Genomic DNA, 19,934 nt, shown 5'->3' with positions numbered 1-19,934 from the left:
ATAATGTATTTCTGACTTGAACTCATTGGAACAGATAAAGATGGTCTGAAGGTTTCCCCTGACAATTCCAAACTCCCCAAGAGTTCAGGTAAGCAGCATGTTTTGAAGAAAGGAAGTAGAAGCGTGGGATTGTTTTGAATCTTTTAGCACTGAGTGGAAGAGGACTAGAAGGAAGAGATAAATGGCTGAAAGTCCTTCACAAAGGGGCTAGAAGACAAGGAGCTATAGAAGATTTGAGTCTAACAAAAGATCTTTTAATGCCTGAAATAAAATGGTCTCTGAAAATCCTGACAGTGGGGCAAAGAAGAGGGCAGTGTGAAGAGGAAGCTTTGGCCTGCAACCAGTATATTGGACCAATTCCTCAACCTTGAAAAATGGAGTGGAGAGGTATTCGATCCACAGCTGGCTGACACTGTCCCGGTGACTGAAGTGACACTGTTCATTTATACTTATACAAAAAGACCTCTATCCCAAGTATTAAGTGCCTCTGCCACCAACCTTAAATGACTGTTATTATTATTGGTATCAAAGTAGTGCCTGAAGATCTGTACACACACAGTAGAAGACAACCCCTATCCCAAATGGTTTATATTAAAACAGAAGACAAGCTATGAGTGGGAGGAAAGAAGTACTACCCCCGCTTTGCACCTGGAGTTGATAAACACTGGTATTATCTGCTGATCTTTTCCCCCGGTGATAGACAGGCATCATGCGTACATGTAGATTCTGACACTACAAAAGGATTAGCAACTTTTGGTGCAGTAGACCATGAGGCTTACTCTAGTTCCCTGCATGCAATGGAAGAGGTAGCCAGGGCTATGCTTTAGTAATTAATTTTCTTCCTAATTTACTACTCCATACTTGGTCTCTAAGGCAGAAAAGCAGCGTTTCACGATCAATGGTATTAAATGGTGCAGAGCTCCGGCAGCATCAGAATGGATGCATGGCCCCTGTCTCTGAAGAGGAGGAGGTCATCCACAAGCATGACCAGTATATTCCACTCTCTATACTGAAATCTGATTGGAGGCCTTTTCCAAGCCGTTTTCAATTATTTTGCTTACAAATGGGAGATCGGACACTGGGCAGTTGTTGCAAGATTGTTTGCCCTGAGTGAAGGGTTTCTTAAGCACCAACTGGGCTATTGTGTACTTTAGGGTGGCTAGTAGATTCCCTTTCACTTTGATCTCATTGCATGCACCTTTTGTGACCTTCAAATTATTGATGATTCTGACCTCTTCACTATCCTATCTTTCCTTATACCATCTCTGTTTTCCTTCCACTCTGTCCACTTCATGGTCTCTGTCTATGTCTATCATTTCACTAGATGTCTGCTCTTTCATGCCCCTTCTGTCCTGTAACCCCATAAACTTGGCGCTTCCCTCATGCACCACTGAGCACATCTAGAGTAAGTCCTGCTCCTCTGTAGAAGGAGTGCTGCTTCATTTCAGATTTAACCTTTCTTCTCATAGCTTATTCGATTCTCCCTAAACACATCTCCCTCGTCCTTTGCTCATATACACTCTAAAGCAGAACCTGAACATTTATCTCCGCATTGTTAAGGCAGAATAACTGTCCAAATGCATGGCATGTATGACAATCAGATTTGCTGATCTGTTGATACAGAGCACATAAGGGCAATGCCAAGATTTGTGTGACCGCACAAATGCATGAAATGGGCTGTGTATTGTTTTTCTTAACCTTTTTGAGGTAGAAGTGAATGCCTTATGGAGTGTTGCAGGATATTACTTGTAGTGTTATAGACCATCTGAAGGGTCAAGAAATGCAGGTTAGTTTGTCCTCAACTTCCTATTTCCATGCCTTCAAGATTTGGGTCATGCAGGAGAAGGCCAGGTCTAGATACAACCTTAACTGTCGCTAAATAAAGTTACTGCTTATGTTAGTTCTCTAGTTTTTATACAAGGGTGACATACCTCAATGGGTAGGTCATAGGGATTAATGAAGGAGGAAAACAGAGGAGAAGCAAACAGAGGGAGTTTACCTATGGTGCAGCATGGTTTGGAAGAGTCATCTGAAGGAAGAGATGAGAAGGAGACACCACTGACCGGAAGGCATGGGATGCATTGTCCAAGGGATGAGGGTTCCACGACCACCACTCCCAAGAGGAGGAAATGGGTGGTGGTGGTTGGGGACTCCCTCCTAACGGGGACGGAGTCATCCATCTGCCATCCTGACCGGGAAACTCGAAAAGTGTGCTGCTTGCCTGGAGCTAGAATTCAGGATGTGACAGACTATCTGCTAAGACTGATCAAGCCCTCGAACCGCTACCCTTTCCTACTTTTCCATGTGGGCACCAATGATACTGCCAAGAATGACCTTGAGCGGGTTACTGCAGACTATGTGGCTCTGGGAAGAAGGATAAAGGAGTTTGATGTGCAAGTCATGTTCTCTTCCATCCTCCCTGTTGAAGGAAAAGGCCGAGGTAGGGACCATCGAATTGTGGAGGTAAATGTGTGGTTGAGCAGGTGGTATTGGAGAGAAGGCTTTGGATTCTTCAACCATGGGATGCTGTTCCCAGAAGGACTGCTAGGAAGAGCTGGGATCCACCTAAGGAAGAGAGGGAAGAGCATCTCTTCACAGGCAGGCTTGCTAACCTGGTGAAGAGGGCTTTAGGATGGAGACCTAAGCCCTGAGGTAAGGGTGGAAACACAAGGAGGAGGGTGAAACAGGGGAGGCCTACTGATTCATACTGAGAAAGTAGGGCAATCAGCTAGTTATCTTAGGTGCTTGTACATGAACACATGAAGTCTTGGAAACAAGCAGGCAGAATTGGAAGTCCTGGAACAGTCAAGGAACTATGATGTGATTGGAATAACAGAGACTTGGTGAGGTAACTCACATGATGAGCACTGTCATGGATGAGTATAAACTGTTCAGGAAGGACAAGTGGAGGAGAAAAGGTGGAAGAGTTGCACTGTATATAAGAGAGCAGTATGACTATTCAGAGCTCCAGTATGAAACTGGAGAAAAGCCTGTTGAGAGTCTTTAGCAAGAGCAACAAGGATGATATCATGGTGCGTGTCTGCTATAGACCATCAGACCAGGAGGATGAGGTAGACGAGGCTTTCTTTGGACAACTAACAGAAGTTACCAGATCACAGGTGCTGGTTCTTATGGGAGACTTCAATCAACCTGACATCCGCTGGGAGAGCAATACAGCAGTGCAGACAATCCAGGAAGTTTCTGGAGAGTGTTGGGGACAGCTTCATGGTGCAAGTGCTGGAGGAACCAACTAGAGACCATGCTCCTCTTGCTGCTCACAAATGCTCCTCTGCTGCTCACAAACAGGGAAGAATTAGTAGGGGAAGTAGAAGTGGGTGGCAACCTGGGCAGCAGTGACCATGACATGGTTGAGTTCAGGATCCTGACAAAAAGAAGAAAGGAGAGCAGCACAATACAAACCCTGGACGTCAAAAAAACAGATTTTGACTCCCTCACGGAACTGATGGGGAGGATCCCCTGGGAGACTAGTATGAGGGGGAAAGGAGTCTGGAAGAACTGGCTGTATTTTAAAGAAGCCTGATTGAGGGTGCAGCAACAAACCATCCTGATGTGCAGAAAGAATAACAAATACGGCAGGCGACCAGCTTCGCTTAACTGAGAAATCTTCGGTGAGCTTAAACACAAAAAGGAAGCTTACAAGAAGTGAAAACTTGGATAGATGACTAGGGAGGAGTATAAAAATATTGCTCAAGCATGCAGGGGTGTAATCAGGAAGGCCAAAGCACAATTGGAGTTGCCGCTAGCAAGGAATGTGAAGGGCAACAAGAAGAGTTTCTACATGTATGTTAGCAACAAGAAAGTCAGGGAAAGTGTGGGACCCTTAATTAATGGTGCTGGCAACCTAGCGACAGATGACGTGGAAAAAGCTGAAGTACTCAATGCTTTTTTTTGCCCCAGTCTTCACAGGCAACCTCAGCTCCCAGACTGCTGCACTGGGCACCACAGTATGGGGAGGAGGTGAGCAGCCCTCATTGGTGAAAGAACAGGTTAAGGACTATTTAGAAAAGCTGGATATGCACAAGTCCATGGGGCCGGATGCAATGCATCTGAGGATGTTGAGGGAGTTGGATGATATGATTGCAGAGCCATTGGCCATTATCTCTGAAAACTCATGGTGATCGGGGGAGGTCCCGGCTGATTGGAAAAAGGCAAATATAGTGCCAATCTTTAAAAAAGGGGAAGAAGGAGAATCTGGGGAACTACAGACCGGTCAGCCTCTCCTCAGTCCCTGGAAAAATCATGGAGCAGGTCCTCAAGGAATCCATTTTGAAGCACTTGGAGGAGAGGAAGGTGATCAGGAACAGTCAACATGGATTCACCAAGGGCAAGTCATGCCTGACCAACCTGATTGCCTTTTATGATAAGATAACTAGCTCTGTGGATATGGGGAAAGCGAAGGACGTGACATACTGTGACTTTAGCAAAGCTTTTGATACGGTCTCCAACAGTATTCTTGCCAGAAAGTTAAAGACGTATGGACTGGATGAATGGACTATAAAGGTGGACAGAAAGCTGACTAGATCAATGGCTCGACATCTAGTTGGCAGCCGGTATCAAGCAGAGTGCCCCAGGGGTCAGTCCTGGAACGGGTTTTGTTCAACATCTTCATTAATGATCTGGATGATGGGATGGATTGCACCCTCAGCAAGTTTGTGGATTATACTAAAAAGGGGGGAGAGGTAGATATGCTAAAGGGTAGGGATAGGGTCCAGAGTGACCAAGACAAATTGGAGGACTGGGCGAAAAGAAATCTGATGAGGTTCAAAAAGGACAAGTACAGAGTCCTGCACTTAGGAAGGAAGAATCCCATGCACTGCTACAGGCTGAGGATCAACTGGCTAAGCGGCAGTTCTGCAGAAAAGGACCTGGGGATTATAGTGGATGAGAAGCTGTATATGAGTCAACAGTGTGCCCTTGCTGCCAAGAAGGCTAACGGCATATTGGGCTGCATTAGTAGGAGCATTGCCAGCAGATCGAGGGAAGTGATTATTCCCCTATATTCAGCACTGGTGAGGTCACATCTGGAATATTGTGTCCAGTTTTGTGCCCCACTCCCACCCCGAAAGGATGTGGACAAATTGGAGATAATCCAGTGGAGGGCAACGAAAATGATTAGGGGGCTGCGGCACGTGACTTACGAGGAGAGGCTGAGGGCATGGGCGGCAGGTTTGTAGAAATTTTGGTGGTGCCCCAGAACCTGCCCCTGCCCAAACTCTGCCCCCCCACCTGCCCAAGGCTCTGGGAGGGAGTTTGAGTAGGGGAGGAGGTCTGAGGTGGAGGAGGGGTACAGGCGCTGGGAGAGAGTTTGGGGGAGGGAGGGAGTGCAGGGGTGGGGCTGGGGGTGAGAGGTTTGGCATGTGGGAGGGGGCTCAGGGCTATGGCAGAGGGTTGGGGTGTGGGGTGAGGGCTGTGGGGTGGGACTGGGGATGAGGGGTTCATGATGCAAGAGGGGGCTCAAGGTTGGGGCAGATGGTTAGGGTGCAGGAGGATGAGGGGTTTGGGGTGTGGGAGGGGCTCAGGGCGAGGGTAGGGGTGTAGGGGGTGAGGGCTCTGGCTGGGGATGAGAGGTTTGGAGTGTGGGAGGGGGCTCAGGACTATGGCAGAGGATTGGAGTGACGGCTGTGGGGTGGGACTGGAGATGAGGGGTTCATGGTGCAGGAGGAGGCACAGGGTTGGGGCAGATGGTTAGGGTGCAGGGGGATGAGGGCTCTGGCTCGGGCTGGCATTGAGGGGCTTGGGGTGTTGGAGAGGCAGAGGGTTGGGGTGCAGGGGTGCGTGAGGGCTCTGTCTGGGGCTGGAGATGAGGGGTTTGTGGTGTTGGAGGGGGCTCAGGGCTAAGGCAGAGGATTGGAGTGCAGGGGTGTGTGAGGACTCTGGCTGGGGCTGGAGATGAGGGATTTGTGATGTTGGAGGGCCTCAGGGCTAGCGTAGATGGTTGACGGTGCAGTGGGGGGGGGGGAGAAAGCTCTGGCTGGGGGTGTGGGCTTTGCGGTGGGGCAGGACTGGGGATGAGTTTGGGGTGTAGGCAGGCTGCTCTGGGACAGGGGCCAGAGAGGAGGACTCCCCCCAGCCCTTTCCCTGCTGGCAGCAGCGAGCTCTGGGGGAGGGCCCCCCCTTTCCCGCCCCCCCCAGCAGCACACTCACTCCCACCACTGTCACTGCATGTGCTCCTAGGGCCCCTTTCAGATCCAGGAATCTCCCTCGCCTCCCCCATGGTGGGTGCCAGGGGGTGCAGCATGCACCTCCTCCCCTACTGTTGCCCGACTGTAGCCTCACCGGGGGTGGGAGATGGGGCTGCCTCCTTGCCCAGCATGAGGCAAGAGCAGTGATTGTGGGTGGGGGAGGGAGCGCTGTGCTGATGGAGGGTCCCACCGGAAAAGGGAAGGGTCTTAGGGGCAAGGGCAGGCTCAGAGTCAGTCTGCCCTGACAGTTGAGATGGAGTCACTAGGACAGCTTGACAAAGCCCTGGTTGGGATGATTTAGTTGGTGTTGGTCCTGCTTTGAGCAGGGGGTTGGACTAGATACCTCCTGAGGTCCCTTCCAACCCTGATATTCTATGATTCTATGACCCATGCAGCAGCAGTTGCTGCAGGGAGGCAAGCTGCACGGAAGAGGCAGGGACACTCTGCTCCCTCCGGGGCCCAGGGACGTGCATAGGGCCAACAAGGGGGAGCCGGGGGACACTTGGAGGAGGCACGGGGGGGCAGGGAGGCGGCAGGTGAGGTCACCCGGCCCCAAACATTGGTGGAGCTGTACCCCTGGGCTCTGAATATTGCTGGTGCCTGGGCACCACGTGGGTATACAGCTTGCCGCCCATGGCTGAGGGAACTGGGGTTATTTAGTCTGCAGAAGAGAAGAGTGAGGGGGGATTTGATAGCAGCCTTCAACTACCTGAAGAGCAGTTCCAAAGAGGATGGAGTTCGGCTGTTCTCAGTGGTGGCAGATGACAGAACAAGGAGAAATGGTCTCAAGTTGAAGTGGGGGAGGTCTAGGTTGGATATTAAGAAAAACAATTTCACTAGGAGGGTGGTGAAGCACTGGAATGGGTTACCTAGGGAGGTAGTGGAATCTCCATCCTTAGAGGTTTTTAAGGCCCAGCTTGACAAAGCCCTGGCTGGGCTGATTTAGTTGGGGTTGGTCCTGCTTTGAGCAGGGGGTTGGACTAGATGACCTCCTGAAGTCTCTTCCAACCCTAATTTTCTCTGATTCTGTGAAAGTGGACCTCCATGGAAATGAGAGGGAGACACTGCAACGCTTACTCTGCTCCCGGTGGTCTCAACCCTCCTGAAAAGAGTGAGAAGCTGTGGTGGGTCTCAGAAGGCTCTTTGTGTCAACAGCATTTTATGCCTATTTGAAACTGAAAGTAGCTATGGCAAGAACCTGCCATAATAGTGGAAGAGAATCTCTGTAAAAAGTCTATACGGTCACTCACTTCTGAAAAGATGCTGGCACGTTTCATGGACTTCTGCAGATTAGGGACAACAGGAGCAGCTACAGCAGCAGTTCTGCCTGCTGTGCTTTCTGTCCTTATGGTTCTCCACCCTGCCAGTGTGAAACATGTGTCGGCAAATCACGTCTGGTGAATTGGTGAAATGTGGAAACGTCTGTTTTGGTGTGCCATACTATCATTTACAGATTTTCATTTTTTTTTAAGTACAAATAATGTTTTAAAATCTGTTTTCTCATTTGCGCAGCTGTATGTGTAGTAAAGCCCAGAGGGTTTCAGATTTCTTGTAAAATGGGTCCAAAAAAGTGCGACAATCTAGTGAGAAATATGAAAAGAGATTATTTTGGATCTCTTATTATTCTTTCAGTCTCAATCCATTTTTATCGAACCACCATGAACAACTGAAATATCAGCCTAAGTTCACATCCTTAATTCCATTATTTTTTCCACTTTTATAGGTGTTTTAGAAACTAAAGGTTTAAAGTTCCTGCTAAACTGAAAACCTCTACCTCAACCTTAAATCTGAAGCTGTGACCAGCTCCAGCATAAGAAAGCAAATCTTTCAGGGAGAGACCCAAGGCACCAAGCTCCAGTAGAGGGAAGGGACTAAGACATTGTCACTTGGGAGGGAAACTGGAATAGGATTTTATGAAACTCTTGGACAATCTCATTTCTGTAATCGGCCCTGTGCAGTGCTGTTTGGGAAGCAAGCAATACAGAGTTTACTTTCCTAGGAACAGTAAGAGAGGCTATGCTCTGAGCTACTGCTCACCTGCTTGCGCACATACTCCACTAGCAGTTCCAGCTGCCTGGGGTCCTCACAGTGCTTGTTGAAAAGGTTTCTCCAAAGGGCAGCTGCCAGTACGCGGTCATCAGACAAAATCCCCTAAAAGAAGGGGTGAGAGAAGGATTGGACACTGTACACGGAGAGAATGTAAACACCAAGTGGAAAACTTGGGTGAGATTTAACTGCCTGTTGTCTGACTGGATATTCTCAGTTTATTACACACCTCTTACAGTCCCACACTCCTGGAGTTGCAGTCTCTTTTTCATATCTTTTCATATCATATTTTTCATATCTATATTCCACATGTTGAGACCAACACAGCTACAACACTGCAATATACACCATACATTTGCATCTCCCTGAGGCGTCTGTGTAGCTGCTTAACACAACAGTCCAAAAGAAATGGCCGGATGAGTGGATTCTGGAGAAAACACAGAGCAAATTTTGTGTACGGGCTGGTAAACCAGTTCTCTCTCTTTTGGGATCACTGCCGCAAAACCTTATGCCTTATGAGACTAGAGAGCATTGCTGCACAGCATGGGGGGGACTGCGATGATGCTGGGCAAGGATAGGAGCTAAAGCGCACACGACATAACTGTTGCTGAGAAGGCCAATAAGGTGCTGCTCTTCACCTCAGCCTGTGATGCAAGAGCACAGGGTAATCCCATGATATTTAGGCCTATCCGGATTTTTTTAGTTAATTTTCACTGGATTCAGATCTGTAGCACTTCTTTGTCTGTGTTGTTCATAACCTCTGCTGTCTGTCTAGATCAGGGTTCTCAAACTGGGGGTCAGGACCCCTCAGGGGTTCGCGGGGTTATTACATGGGGGGTCACGAGCTGTCAACCTCCACCCCAAACCCCGCTGTGCCTCCAGCATTTATAATGATGTCTAATACATTAAAAAGTGTTTTTAATTTATAAGGGGGGGTCACATTCAGAGGCTTGCTATGTTAAAGGGGTCACCAGTAAAAAGGAGTTTGAGAGCCACTTGTCTAGATTATATGGTGACCATCCCTGCAACATCTGAATGCCTGTCCTCTGCTGGGTGCTGCTATCAGCCCTGCATTAGGGAAAAATTAGCTTAACATTTAAAGGCAAATATTGATCTTTATTTAACAAGACATTTGTGGGGGTTTTAAAATATAATGGTGGGTTTAAAAAAGAGACACACACACACACACATTTACATCCCCTGGCTACACTTAAAAATCAATAAAAGGAAGATCTTGATGCATCTGTTGTCCAATACCTTGCGGAACTCACTGTTTATAAGGCAAACAGCTAAATAAAAAACTAAAGTAGATGATTATGAATGAGTCAGCACCTGCAGTGACATCAGCTCAGGCAAAAGAAATAACAGCTACACTTTGCCCATAATGTAGTGCCTTCCATCGGAGAGTCACACAGCCCTTACACATATCAGGGCATTTTTACCCTTCTGGGTCATTAGACAGGCTTGATAAATATCATATCCACTGTACAACTGGATCAGCTAAGGCACTGAGGGGGAAAGTGACTCGCCCAAGGTTAGACAATAAGTCTGTGGCAGAGCCAAGAAGAGAATCTAGACATCCTGCCACTCAGGCTATGGCTACACTAGAGAGCTTACAGAGGCGTAGCTGCACTGATGCAATTGCACTGCTGCAAGTTCTCTGTGTAGCTGCTCTAAGCTGTCAACTTAATTAATCCACCTCCGACCAGCGGCAGTAGCTATGTCAGAGAGAGAAGCTCTTCTGCTGACAGTGCTGTCCACACCAGCGCTTAGGTCGGTGTAACTTATGTCGATCGCGGGGTGGCTTACTCACAGCCCTGAGCAACATAGCTAATACTGACATACGTGGTAGCGTAGACAAAGCCTCAGCCAGCAGACCATGTATGCCTCAGCCAGCAGACCATGCTGTCCCTCCTAGAAGGGTTCTCATTAGTCAGGCTTCAAAACACAAACTGATCACAACTGCTACAGTCCGGAAAAATTCTGTCCCCATTGTGCTAGGATGTATATTTTGGGTGTTTACTCCTTCCTGTGAAGCACCTAGCTTTCAGCACCACTGGAGAAAACAGTGCACTAGATGTAGGCAGGGTCAACTCTATGCTCTTACCTCATCATATCCAAATATAGCTGCATAGAAATTTTCTGTCATGCTTCTCATACTTTGTTTTAGAGTAAAAGAATCAATCTGAAAAATAAAACAATATACGGTAATCTGTACAGGTCCTGAGAGATGGGAGCGGTGAGAGCAGTGCAGCCCGTGGGGATGGCGGGAGAGCAGCACAGTCCATGGGGGTCAGGGTTGGGGGAAAGCAGCATGGTCCGTGGGGTTCGGGGAAGGGGAAGGTGAGAGCAATGTGGTTTGGGAGGAGGGAAGGAGATGAGAACATTGCGGTCTGTGAGGGGCAGGACTGGGGTGTGAGCAGTGTGGTTCATGTAGGCTGCGGAGTGGAGAGGTATATATAAGGCATTATAAGTTGGCACAGACTTTGTAGAAATGAAAACTACCAACAGTATCTTCCCTGTGAGCTCAGAGGGTAGGAGAGTCCCCAGCCTGGGATGCTCTCTCATTAGTCTCACATTCCTCCCAATTCCGGTCAACTCCTCCCTGGCCCAGGGCCGGCTCCAGGCACCAGCGCAGTAAGCTAGTGCTTGGGGTGGCCCTTGGAAGGGGGCAGCATGTCCGGGTCTTCGGCGGTGGGTCCCTCAGTCCCTCTTGGAGGGAAGGACCGGCTGCTGAATTGCCACCGAAGAATGACGTGGTGCGGTAGAGCAGCTGCCAAAGTGCCGCTGATTGTGGGGTTTTTTTTTCGTCTCTTTGCCACTTGGGGTGGCAAAAAAGCTGGAGCCGGCCCTGCTCTGGCCGCAAACTGCCTGTTACTGTTGCTTCCACAGATTAACAGACATTAAAGCCATTAGCAGCAGCTAGTCTGACCTGCATAAACTCAAGTCACAGAATTTCACCCAGTAATCTTATCAAAAATTAATATTGCTTTGTCTGACAAGTGCCATGCTGATTGGCATTAGTCGTGCTACCATCATTTCATTAATACTGGGTGCTTCCATGTCAGCCTATGTATTGCTCAGGATCCATGTCAGGCCACCCAGCCTACAGTTTCCTGGGTCATTGCGTTTACCCTTTTAAATTATTGCCTCAACATTATTTTTTTCCCTTATCCTTTTGTGTTTCCCTAGTATTCCAAGATTTGTTAAATATTAGCATCAATGGCTCAGAGAGCTACTTGGCCAATTTTTAAAAACTCTTGGGTGCAAGTTACCAGGTCGTTCAGTTTCTCTGATCCTCTTTTTTTGCTTTCTCTCTGCCTTACAGATACGAGGACTGAATGAGGTGGCTCTGCTACTGTCTGAGACTGTGAAGTCAAACTAAAACATATATGGGCTCAATTCTACAAGGAGCTTAGACCTCTGGGAGTGACCCAACAAAGCACTTAAGAATCTGTTAAATTTTAAGCAGGTGTGTAGGTACCCTAAAGTCACTGGGGCTACCCACAGGCTAAATTTAATCAGATTCCTAAATACAGCTCTACCCCGATATAACGCTGTCCTTGGGAGCCAAAAAATCTTACGTTATAGGTGAAACTGCATTATATTGAACTTGCTTTGATCCAAAGGAGTGCGCAGCCTCGGCCCCCTGGAGTGCTGCTTTACCACGTTATATTCGAATCAGTGTTATATTGGGCCGCGTTATGTCCAGGTAGAGGTGTAATTGCTAGTTTGGGCATAGCTCCTTATCAGCTTGCAGGACTGAGCCCTGTGTCAGCAGAGCTATGAGCTGCCTAACTGTGCGAGGAAGAGCTGGACTGCCAGACACTCAGAGGGATGGCTAAGTGAGACTCACGCTGGGTCTCCTTTCATCTATACTTTTCTTTTTGTCAATACAAATTGCCCCAAACAGTTTAGAACAAAAACATTTTCTTCACACAGATACAGCTGCATTTTAACTGGCAAGGACTTGGGAAAGATTCTTTCCTATATTGGACCCATATGACAGATTTAAGGGACACTCTCAGAAGGAGCTCTGACAGGGCCTTCTGACAATGTGTGGAGAGAGGGACCAAAAAAGCCCCATATGGTCTCTGCTTATTTGCATCACCCAAACCTCAGTCACAAACACCCGAGACTGCCTATCTATGGCCAGCGTTCTAAGATATTCTCCTGTATTATGCCCAGACCAGGCAGGTTCCAAATGCTCACATCTAAAAATGTCTCATTTGATTATCCTTCAAAACTGTCCAAAATAAATAAATAAAATAAATGCCCCCCTCCTCCCATGTGTGACACTGAAGATGAAAGCAAGAACTTTTTAAAAAGATGTTGGGGATCAGTATAGTGTTTTAAAAAATGTGTTTACTATGCAAAGTGCATTACTGTTTTGGAGATTGCAATACCATGTCAAATACAGACACTACAAAGCAAAGAAAAATTATGAATACACCTATAAGAAAATCTCAGAACTCTGTTGATAGCACAGACTGCTGGAGTTTCATCAAAAATGTCACCAAACTCCCCATAATATCCCGATAGCCTTAGTGGTTGTGCCTATATAATAGTTACTCTCTCAAAACTCTAATTATTTTATGTCATGCCATCAAATCTATTGTTTATATACTCTTCCATTAAATCACTATCCTTTTTCATAATTTGATTTTTATAAGAATACATGTAGTGCAACCGCAAGGAAAATGTTCCTTTTAGGTCAGTTACTCATATTTTTCCATTTATATGAGCTATTAAAATTCATGCAGATATTTTATAGGCCATCAAGATTTGGTGACTGGCTATTACTGAATGTTTAATAAAAAACTAAACAGAAGAAATCAGAGGGCTAAATGATGACTGCAACTCCTGTAATGACTTAATTAAATTTTTATTGAGTACATAAACTATGATGTCACTTCTAGCCAACCACGCTCATACTTTCTATGCATGCCAAAGACCGTGGTTTTTCTCAATAGAACATACTTCTACATAAGCAGCACTTCTACACTCTAATAGGGGAGCAGGTCTCATGTAACACACTCAATAAATTATCCTTCCATTTTTAAACAAACAAATTCCATGAGTTATAATATATTTGCCATGCACTTTTTATGACATAATAAAAATGTTACCTTAAGGATTACTTAACACATACTACAAATGGTACAGCAGGCAATTGCAATGGGGTAAAGAAAACAAACAGTCCCATTACAGGGACAAGTCTTGGACTAAACATCCCCAGGGAAGCAACTTACTATATTAAAAACGAAAAGCAGTGGCTTTAGGTTAGTAAGAAATGGATTAACGAAGGAGATAAAGTTAAACAAACATGGCAATAAGTACATCTTAGAGACAAACATTTTGAAATATGAAATATGACTGAGGATGGGGGAATATCTTAGGCAATAAAATTACATTTAAAGGGATATACTATTTTTGAGGAATGCAGCCAACAATGCATAACTACAAAGAGCTGGAGAAACAGCCTCTCTTATAAAACAAAGGAACCAAGTAAATCAAAATCAATGCTCTTTGGAAACCATTCTCTTCTTGTTCCTATCTGCTTTCTCACCGCAGGCACACTTCACAGGCTGGATTTTGACGGTGATGACTGCAAGGACTCTTTTACACTCCATTCTCAAACAGCAAAGCTGCTAGAGAATTTCAAATGAGTTAAAATTGCTAAAAACAACAAAAACATCTGAGTTTTCCCGGGGTATGGCTCCTTCACACTCTGGAGTGCCCCATCTCAGAGCAGTTACCAGAATCAGGCCATCCATGCACCAGTGCCTGTATCCTCACAAATAAAAATCTGTGTTCAAAACAAATTAAGAAATTGGGTCCCCCACACCTACACAGAGGCTTAAAAGTAAGGCAATATCCAGCTAACGTATCTTCCTTTGACATGCTTTAACATCATATTCACCACTTTTGCTGAAAGACTGTTCCCTTTATTAACAACTCCCTTATATTTTCAGCATATATAGTAACACAATATACATACCACATTCCTCACCAACACACTAGAATGAAAAACCTTAACTCCAACTTCAGCACATTGACATACATACTGTTAGACATCCAGGCATTGTTGGAGTGTACGATGTATGGTCCCTTCCAGTTCTATGATTCTATGATTCTCCTAGGGAGAAGCATGAAGTCAGAGTTAAGGTTTTGCATTCTAGTTTGATGGTTAGGAATGTGTGGAGTGTATTGTGTTATTGTATGTGCTGAAGGTGCATTGAAATTGTTTGTAGAGATGCACAATTTCAAAATGAAACTGAACATAATGTGTGGAGGTTAAAGAAGTACATAAAGAGTTTTTTACACTGGACATGCCCTTGCTGTTATGAGTTTGTGTTAATGCATATTGCCCTTAGGTGACATTATAGCAATAGACTAAAACAGCTCACTCTACACAGCTTAACAAAGAGAAGATTAAGGGGTGACTTGATTCCAATATATAAGTATCTGCATGGGAAACAAATATTTAATAATGGGCTCATCAATTGAGCAGAGATCCAATGGCTGGAAGTTGAAATTAGACAAATTCAGACTGGAAATAAGATGTAAATTTTTAATTGAGAGTGTGAATAACCATTGGAACAACTTACCAAGGGTCGTGGTGGATTTAAAAATCAATATTGGATGTTTTTCTAAAAGATCTGCTCTAGGAATAATTTTTGGGGTGTTCTCTGGCCTGTGTTATGCAAGAGGCCGGACCAGATGATCACAATGGTTCCTTCTGGCCTTGGAATCTCTGAACAATAACCTGGGACTTTGCACCACTTAGATGAACAGGGTCTGTGAGCCTTCATGGAAGTGGAGATAATGTTTTAGCTAGTTCTTCAAAGTGTTTCCCCTTTCTGAATAGCAGCATTTCAATTTTGATTAGGCTCAGCTTGAGCCAGCCGATCCTCATCAAAGAGCTGATCTCTTGTAGACACAGTCTGCCATCTAAGCAGAGGTGGTAACTGCATATCATTGGCAGCTTTGCTCTCTCCCAGTGCTCTTATGTAGCTATCAAAAAGACAAAGGGATTGTATGGTTCTCTATGGAACCCTGCAGGTTAGGGCCTTCGTTACTCATGGCCCACATACCAATCACAACTCTCTAAACTCTGCTGGGAAGGAATGCCTGGAGTCACTGCAGTGCTGTATTATGTACTCCAGCTATGTCACGTAAGTGGGTTAGTAGAACTTTGCAGTTTACTGTTTCACAGGCTGCAGAGAGGTCCATCAGTGTGAGTGTGGAGAACTGACCTGTGTCTACTGCCACGAGGAGATCATCTTTCAGTAACACTAGAGTCATCGCTGTGCTAAGCTCTGGTCTGAACACTGATTCTGAGGCTTCCAGGATGCTGGTTGATCTCATTTTTTGGAGCTTAGTGGTTACTACTTTCTCAACTATCTTGCCCAGGACTGGGAGGCTGGAGACAGGACAGTAGTTGGAGTGTTGTCCAAAGGTTAGTTTCTTGACTACTGGAGAAACTACTGTTGTACCTTTCATGGAGTTTGGTACCTGTCCTTCTCTAAAGGAGGCACTGATTATTTCCATTAATAGTGTACATAGTTGCTCTTCATTGGCTTTCACCAGCCAGGAGGGGCATGGATTCACAGATTATGGCTCTAATACTTTTCAGGGTTTCCTGAGCTTTGGCATGTGTGATGGGGCCAAACACATTCACGGTTGGTAGGGTAAATAATACAATCAACTCAGGGATGGAATTTTCTTTCCCACTTAGCTCCATACATATTCAGTTGATCTTATCAGCAGAATACGCTGACAGCTCTTCACAACAGTTGAGGCTTGGGGCTGGCATCTGGGCTGTGCAGTCTGGGTGACTGAAATAGCTCTGCTGCCCATGACTGTGCTGCATCAATTGCAGAGAAGTAGAAGGCTCATCTTGCTCCTTTATTGGAGTGGCAAAGTTCTGTAAGAGCTGTTTGTGGTAGATAGATTCAGAATCCTTTTTGTGCCACTGGAATTCTAACTTTCTGCCTCAGATTCACCTGCTGTTGCTCTTCTGTGACCCCTGGTCATATTCTCCACTGGTGAGGGGAGAATGGGTACCATAGGACCAAGGCATTGATGGTAATCGACATCAAGTGACTGACTGTACTGTTATACGAATTCATCGACACCTTCTATTTGGGTGGCCTGTTCTCCTACAGTGAGTTTTAAACCCAGAGGTACAGGAGTCCTGGGGAAGGACAAGCTTTGGTTGTTCACTACTATGCTGGGAAGGAGGGAAGTCTGCCAGCTGGAGGTGGTGAGACCAGTAGTGTGGTATGCTAGTAGTGTCTCCAAAATCCACTCTTAGGCTGATGCAAGGATCCAGTGTATGTCTTGCTATATATGTGGGTCCAGAGACTGCCTGGGAGATCCGCATGAGTTCTACATGGGACATGAAATTAAGTACTACCGTGTCCTTTGCATTGTCTGTGTGAAGGTTGAAGTCCCTGAGAAGAGAGAATCTGGGGGATTCCAGTACTATGCTGGGCAGCAGCTCTGTAAGTTCCTCCACAAAGACGACAGTGTTCCCAGCTGAGGGTCTTTACATCACTAAGAGTCCTAGGAACCTTTCTGTCCTTTGCCCCACAGATCATGTGTTGTTTGTAGGTGGAGCATCTTCTGCATCTCAGACTGGAGGGAAACATTGGAGGGGAACAAGATTACTACTCTGCCTCCTCTTTCTTTTTTTTCCTGGTGCATTCTTGAGTCTTTCTTGCTTTGTGATATATAGAGTATCCTATGGGGACTAACCATGTTAGGGTAGAATTGAGGGTGGCCTTGAACCATGTCTCAGTGATGTGAGCAAGATTTACTATACTGACATTTTGTATTCCACCACTATAAGATATAATAGTTATTCCAAATTGTGCAGTACCTCTTCCTCTACTGGAAACACTGTATAAACCTCACTGATACACTGGGGCTCTTTGTCCCCCTGAAACAGTTAGACCATGTATAGAGGTTTATGAGTCAACTCCTGGTCCCTGAGCTAATGGTTCTAGTTCTTTAGCTCAAGCAGTAGAGGCCAGTGCTTTCAGAGCTAAATAGCCATCAGTTCAGATGCTACAGCAGACCCATAAAGCACTATCTGTGGTCTATCCCTTAGATGGTGGCAAAGATAATTCATTGCATTAGCAGGGGTTATAACGGTATTTTCAGAAGTCTTCTAGTATCACAGCACAGTAAGCAGTAAGAGTATGTCATCTAAAAAACCTCTGTCATTGTGTTGACATAAATACTATGCCGTCATCATAGCTTATGCCATCCATAATATTGTGTCAATATACCTCTGATGCCGACATCCCAAAATAGTAACTTCTTAAACCTTAATAACTATTAATAAAAACATGTTGCAACTTTTAACAAATATTCTTGCCAACTGCTCATAGCAAAGAATAACACACATTTAATTTCCTACTTCAGACTGCTCTAAGGCTCTTTTTTTTTTTTTTTAAAGGAGTCTGAAGAGAAATGAGAAACTGGAATAACTGTGGTCATGTGACCCTTTTTGAACTAGTTACAGCAAGTGTCAGACAGGGTTTCAAAATTCAAGCAGTTCATAAACAAAAATAAGCATTTGAAATTGACACTGTAATTCAAAACAGATTTTACAGAATTTGTTTTAAGCTCTGTTAAAATGAAAATCACTGAGCAACTTTAACGATGGTGGCTCAGTTACCCCACCACAATGGCACAGACAGATCATCCATTTGGGTTCCATATGCAAAACTGAAATATTTATTGAATACACCTGGCTTTTCTGCATCATTATTGACAATTGTACCACTCCCATATAATAATGGAGCTACACCATTACTATGATTCCTTCTGCTCCCCCATTCCCTGATATGCATTAAAAAACCTTCTTGTCTTTAACTCTACATTGACATTTCATTGATACCTTTAACTTTTTGTCTACTATGCATTTCTTAACTTTAGAGCTATATTAATTGCTGTCTTCCTCGTCTTCCCCGTTTGTTATATAATGATTTACTGTTCTTGAGTATAGCTTTCACATCTGCTTAAGCAGATTTATTTTATACACTGAAATAGCTTTTTTTTTTTTTTCCCCCTGGCTAAGGAATTGTGGCTTTTTGGGCATCAAGCAAAATTCTTAAACAAATCCCAATTTTTGTTCATGCTTTTCAGTTTTATTTTTTCCCCCGAACACATTTTGCTCTAATTCTTTTTTGCACAATTATAAGGGAACTGTATTCTGTTCACACAAAATGAGTGTAACCAGGACCTGATCACAAATATCTCGGCAACCACTAATATTTTGTTGAGTAATCAATCCATCATAATGAAATTTAATATTGAAACAAATCTAAACATTCCAGGGATATTGTAATTATCCCCAAACCAAACACTACAAAATCCAAGAAACGCTGAGTTAAGGTTACACTTAAAATGAATACAAATATTTTAAGGTATGGAAATACACAACTGAAGTACAAAAACACACTTTACTCTGACCCGTAGTGATGTCATAATGATTAAGGCATTTTAAATGTTTGTGGTCTCAGATTAGATTAAACTCAGTTTCAAAGACACTGGTGTTTCATATTTTTGCCCTTTATGCCACTAAGTAAATCCTTTCTTCCTTTGAACCTAGAAGGAAATACACAATAATTTCTTAGGCCTGCATCTGTGGTGTACATAGTAGCCTGAGTGTACAAGATAAGCTAACACTGGGCCTGCAGTGTCAACAATGTTTCTATGACACAGATCAGAATGGGTGACACATTGGTAATATGATTGTGGAGGGACTATTCATTGATGTTGTTTTGATCCGCATGAGGCTGAGGTCTTCTCTGTTTCAACTTTATCTCAATGTCCATGAGTTAGATGTTTGCTTAGGATGCTCAATTCTAACTAGTTGTTTGCTGATCTTTCCAGGTATTGACTGGTTCCTTCTTTATACAGTTCTTTCCATTCTGATTTGTACCGGGGACAGGTATAGGCTAGTGGATGATCTGAAGTAAAAGATCACACTGCTGACCTGAGCACCAAAACTGGACCAGGATAGACTAATCTGAGTGAAAGAAAACGCTGCCTTTGGCACAGTTTATAACCTACTCATGAGTTTCTAGAAAAAAATGGCACCTTCCTCACTGTCAGGACTGATTCCTCTTTGCTCATACTAACCCATTGTCCAGATAGAGGTGGATGAAGAGATGCTCGCTTCAGGAAGCTGTAGCTAGAGCCACAGCATTGGTAAATGGCAGGACACCACAGCCATTCAAAAGGAAACAATCACCAGTTCTTATCCAGAATTTAGAATCAAAGAGATATCTGATGGACTGGATAGATGAGGCAATACTGGTTAGGAACAGGAAGTCACCCAATCTCCATCCAACAGCACAACTCCCAGAGAAGGGAGTTTACTTTATCCAAATCCAGAATAGGGTAAAAACTGCCAAATATCATGGAAATTAATGAATAATCCATGTGCCTGCTTCATGATGGGGACCTCAACTGCTGCTTTGACCTTTATCAGATGACTCAGGCCTGGGCAAATTCTATGCCATTAAGAACACTAATTTTGAAAATCATCACTGCAGCCATCACGACCTATCTACCGTATCCGTACTCAGCCCACTGCACCTCCCAGCATACATTCTACCATGCCTGCCCTGTCCGTGTGTGACCCATTGGGCCTCCCATCACATA

The 19,934-nt window shown here is 44.9% G+C and overlaps 2 protein-coding genes across 5 annotated transcripts in view; one reads left to right on the top strand and one right to left on the bottom strand.

The window, feature by feature from the left end:
- MMP24 (matrix metallopeptidase 24) overlaps positions 1-19,934 on the top strand; it is a 352,153-nt gene that overhangs the window by 256,231 nt on the left and 75,988 nt on the right. The gene's annotated exons all lie outside the window — the stretch shown is intronic.
- The window catches only part of LOC127031600 (ubiquinol-cytochrome-c reductase complex assembly factor 1), a 93,511-nt gene that overhangs the window by 276 nt on the left and 73,301 nt on the right, over positions 1-19,934 (bottom strand). For 3 of the 4 annotated variants that reach the window (XM_050918645.1, XM_050918643.1, XM_050918642.1), the window contains exons 8-9: positions 10,357-10,434; positions 8,241-8,354 (exon numbers count right to left, since the gene is read on the bottom strand). In XM_050918645.1, the coding sequence (XP_050774602.1) occupies positions 8,241-8,354; positions 10,357-10,434 (192 nt within the window). Of the gene's footprint in view, positions 1-7,456; positions 7,784-8,240; positions 8,355-10,356; positions 10,435-19,934 lie in introns of those variants that run through there. The other variant, XM_050918644.1, reaches the window with a different exon arrangement.

The sequence above is a fragment of the Gopherus flavomarginatus genome, chromosome 11 (assembly GCF_025201925.1).
Source record: "Gopherus flavomarginatus isolate rGopFla2 chromosome 11, rGopFla2.mat.asm, whole genome shotgun sequence".
Taxonomy (NCBI): domain Eukaryota; kingdom Metazoa; phylum Chordata; order Testudines; family Testudinidae; genus Gopherus; species Gopherus flavomarginatus.
Note: the sequence above shows the minus strand (reverse complement) of the source record. Positions and strands in the feature narration are given on the sequence as shown.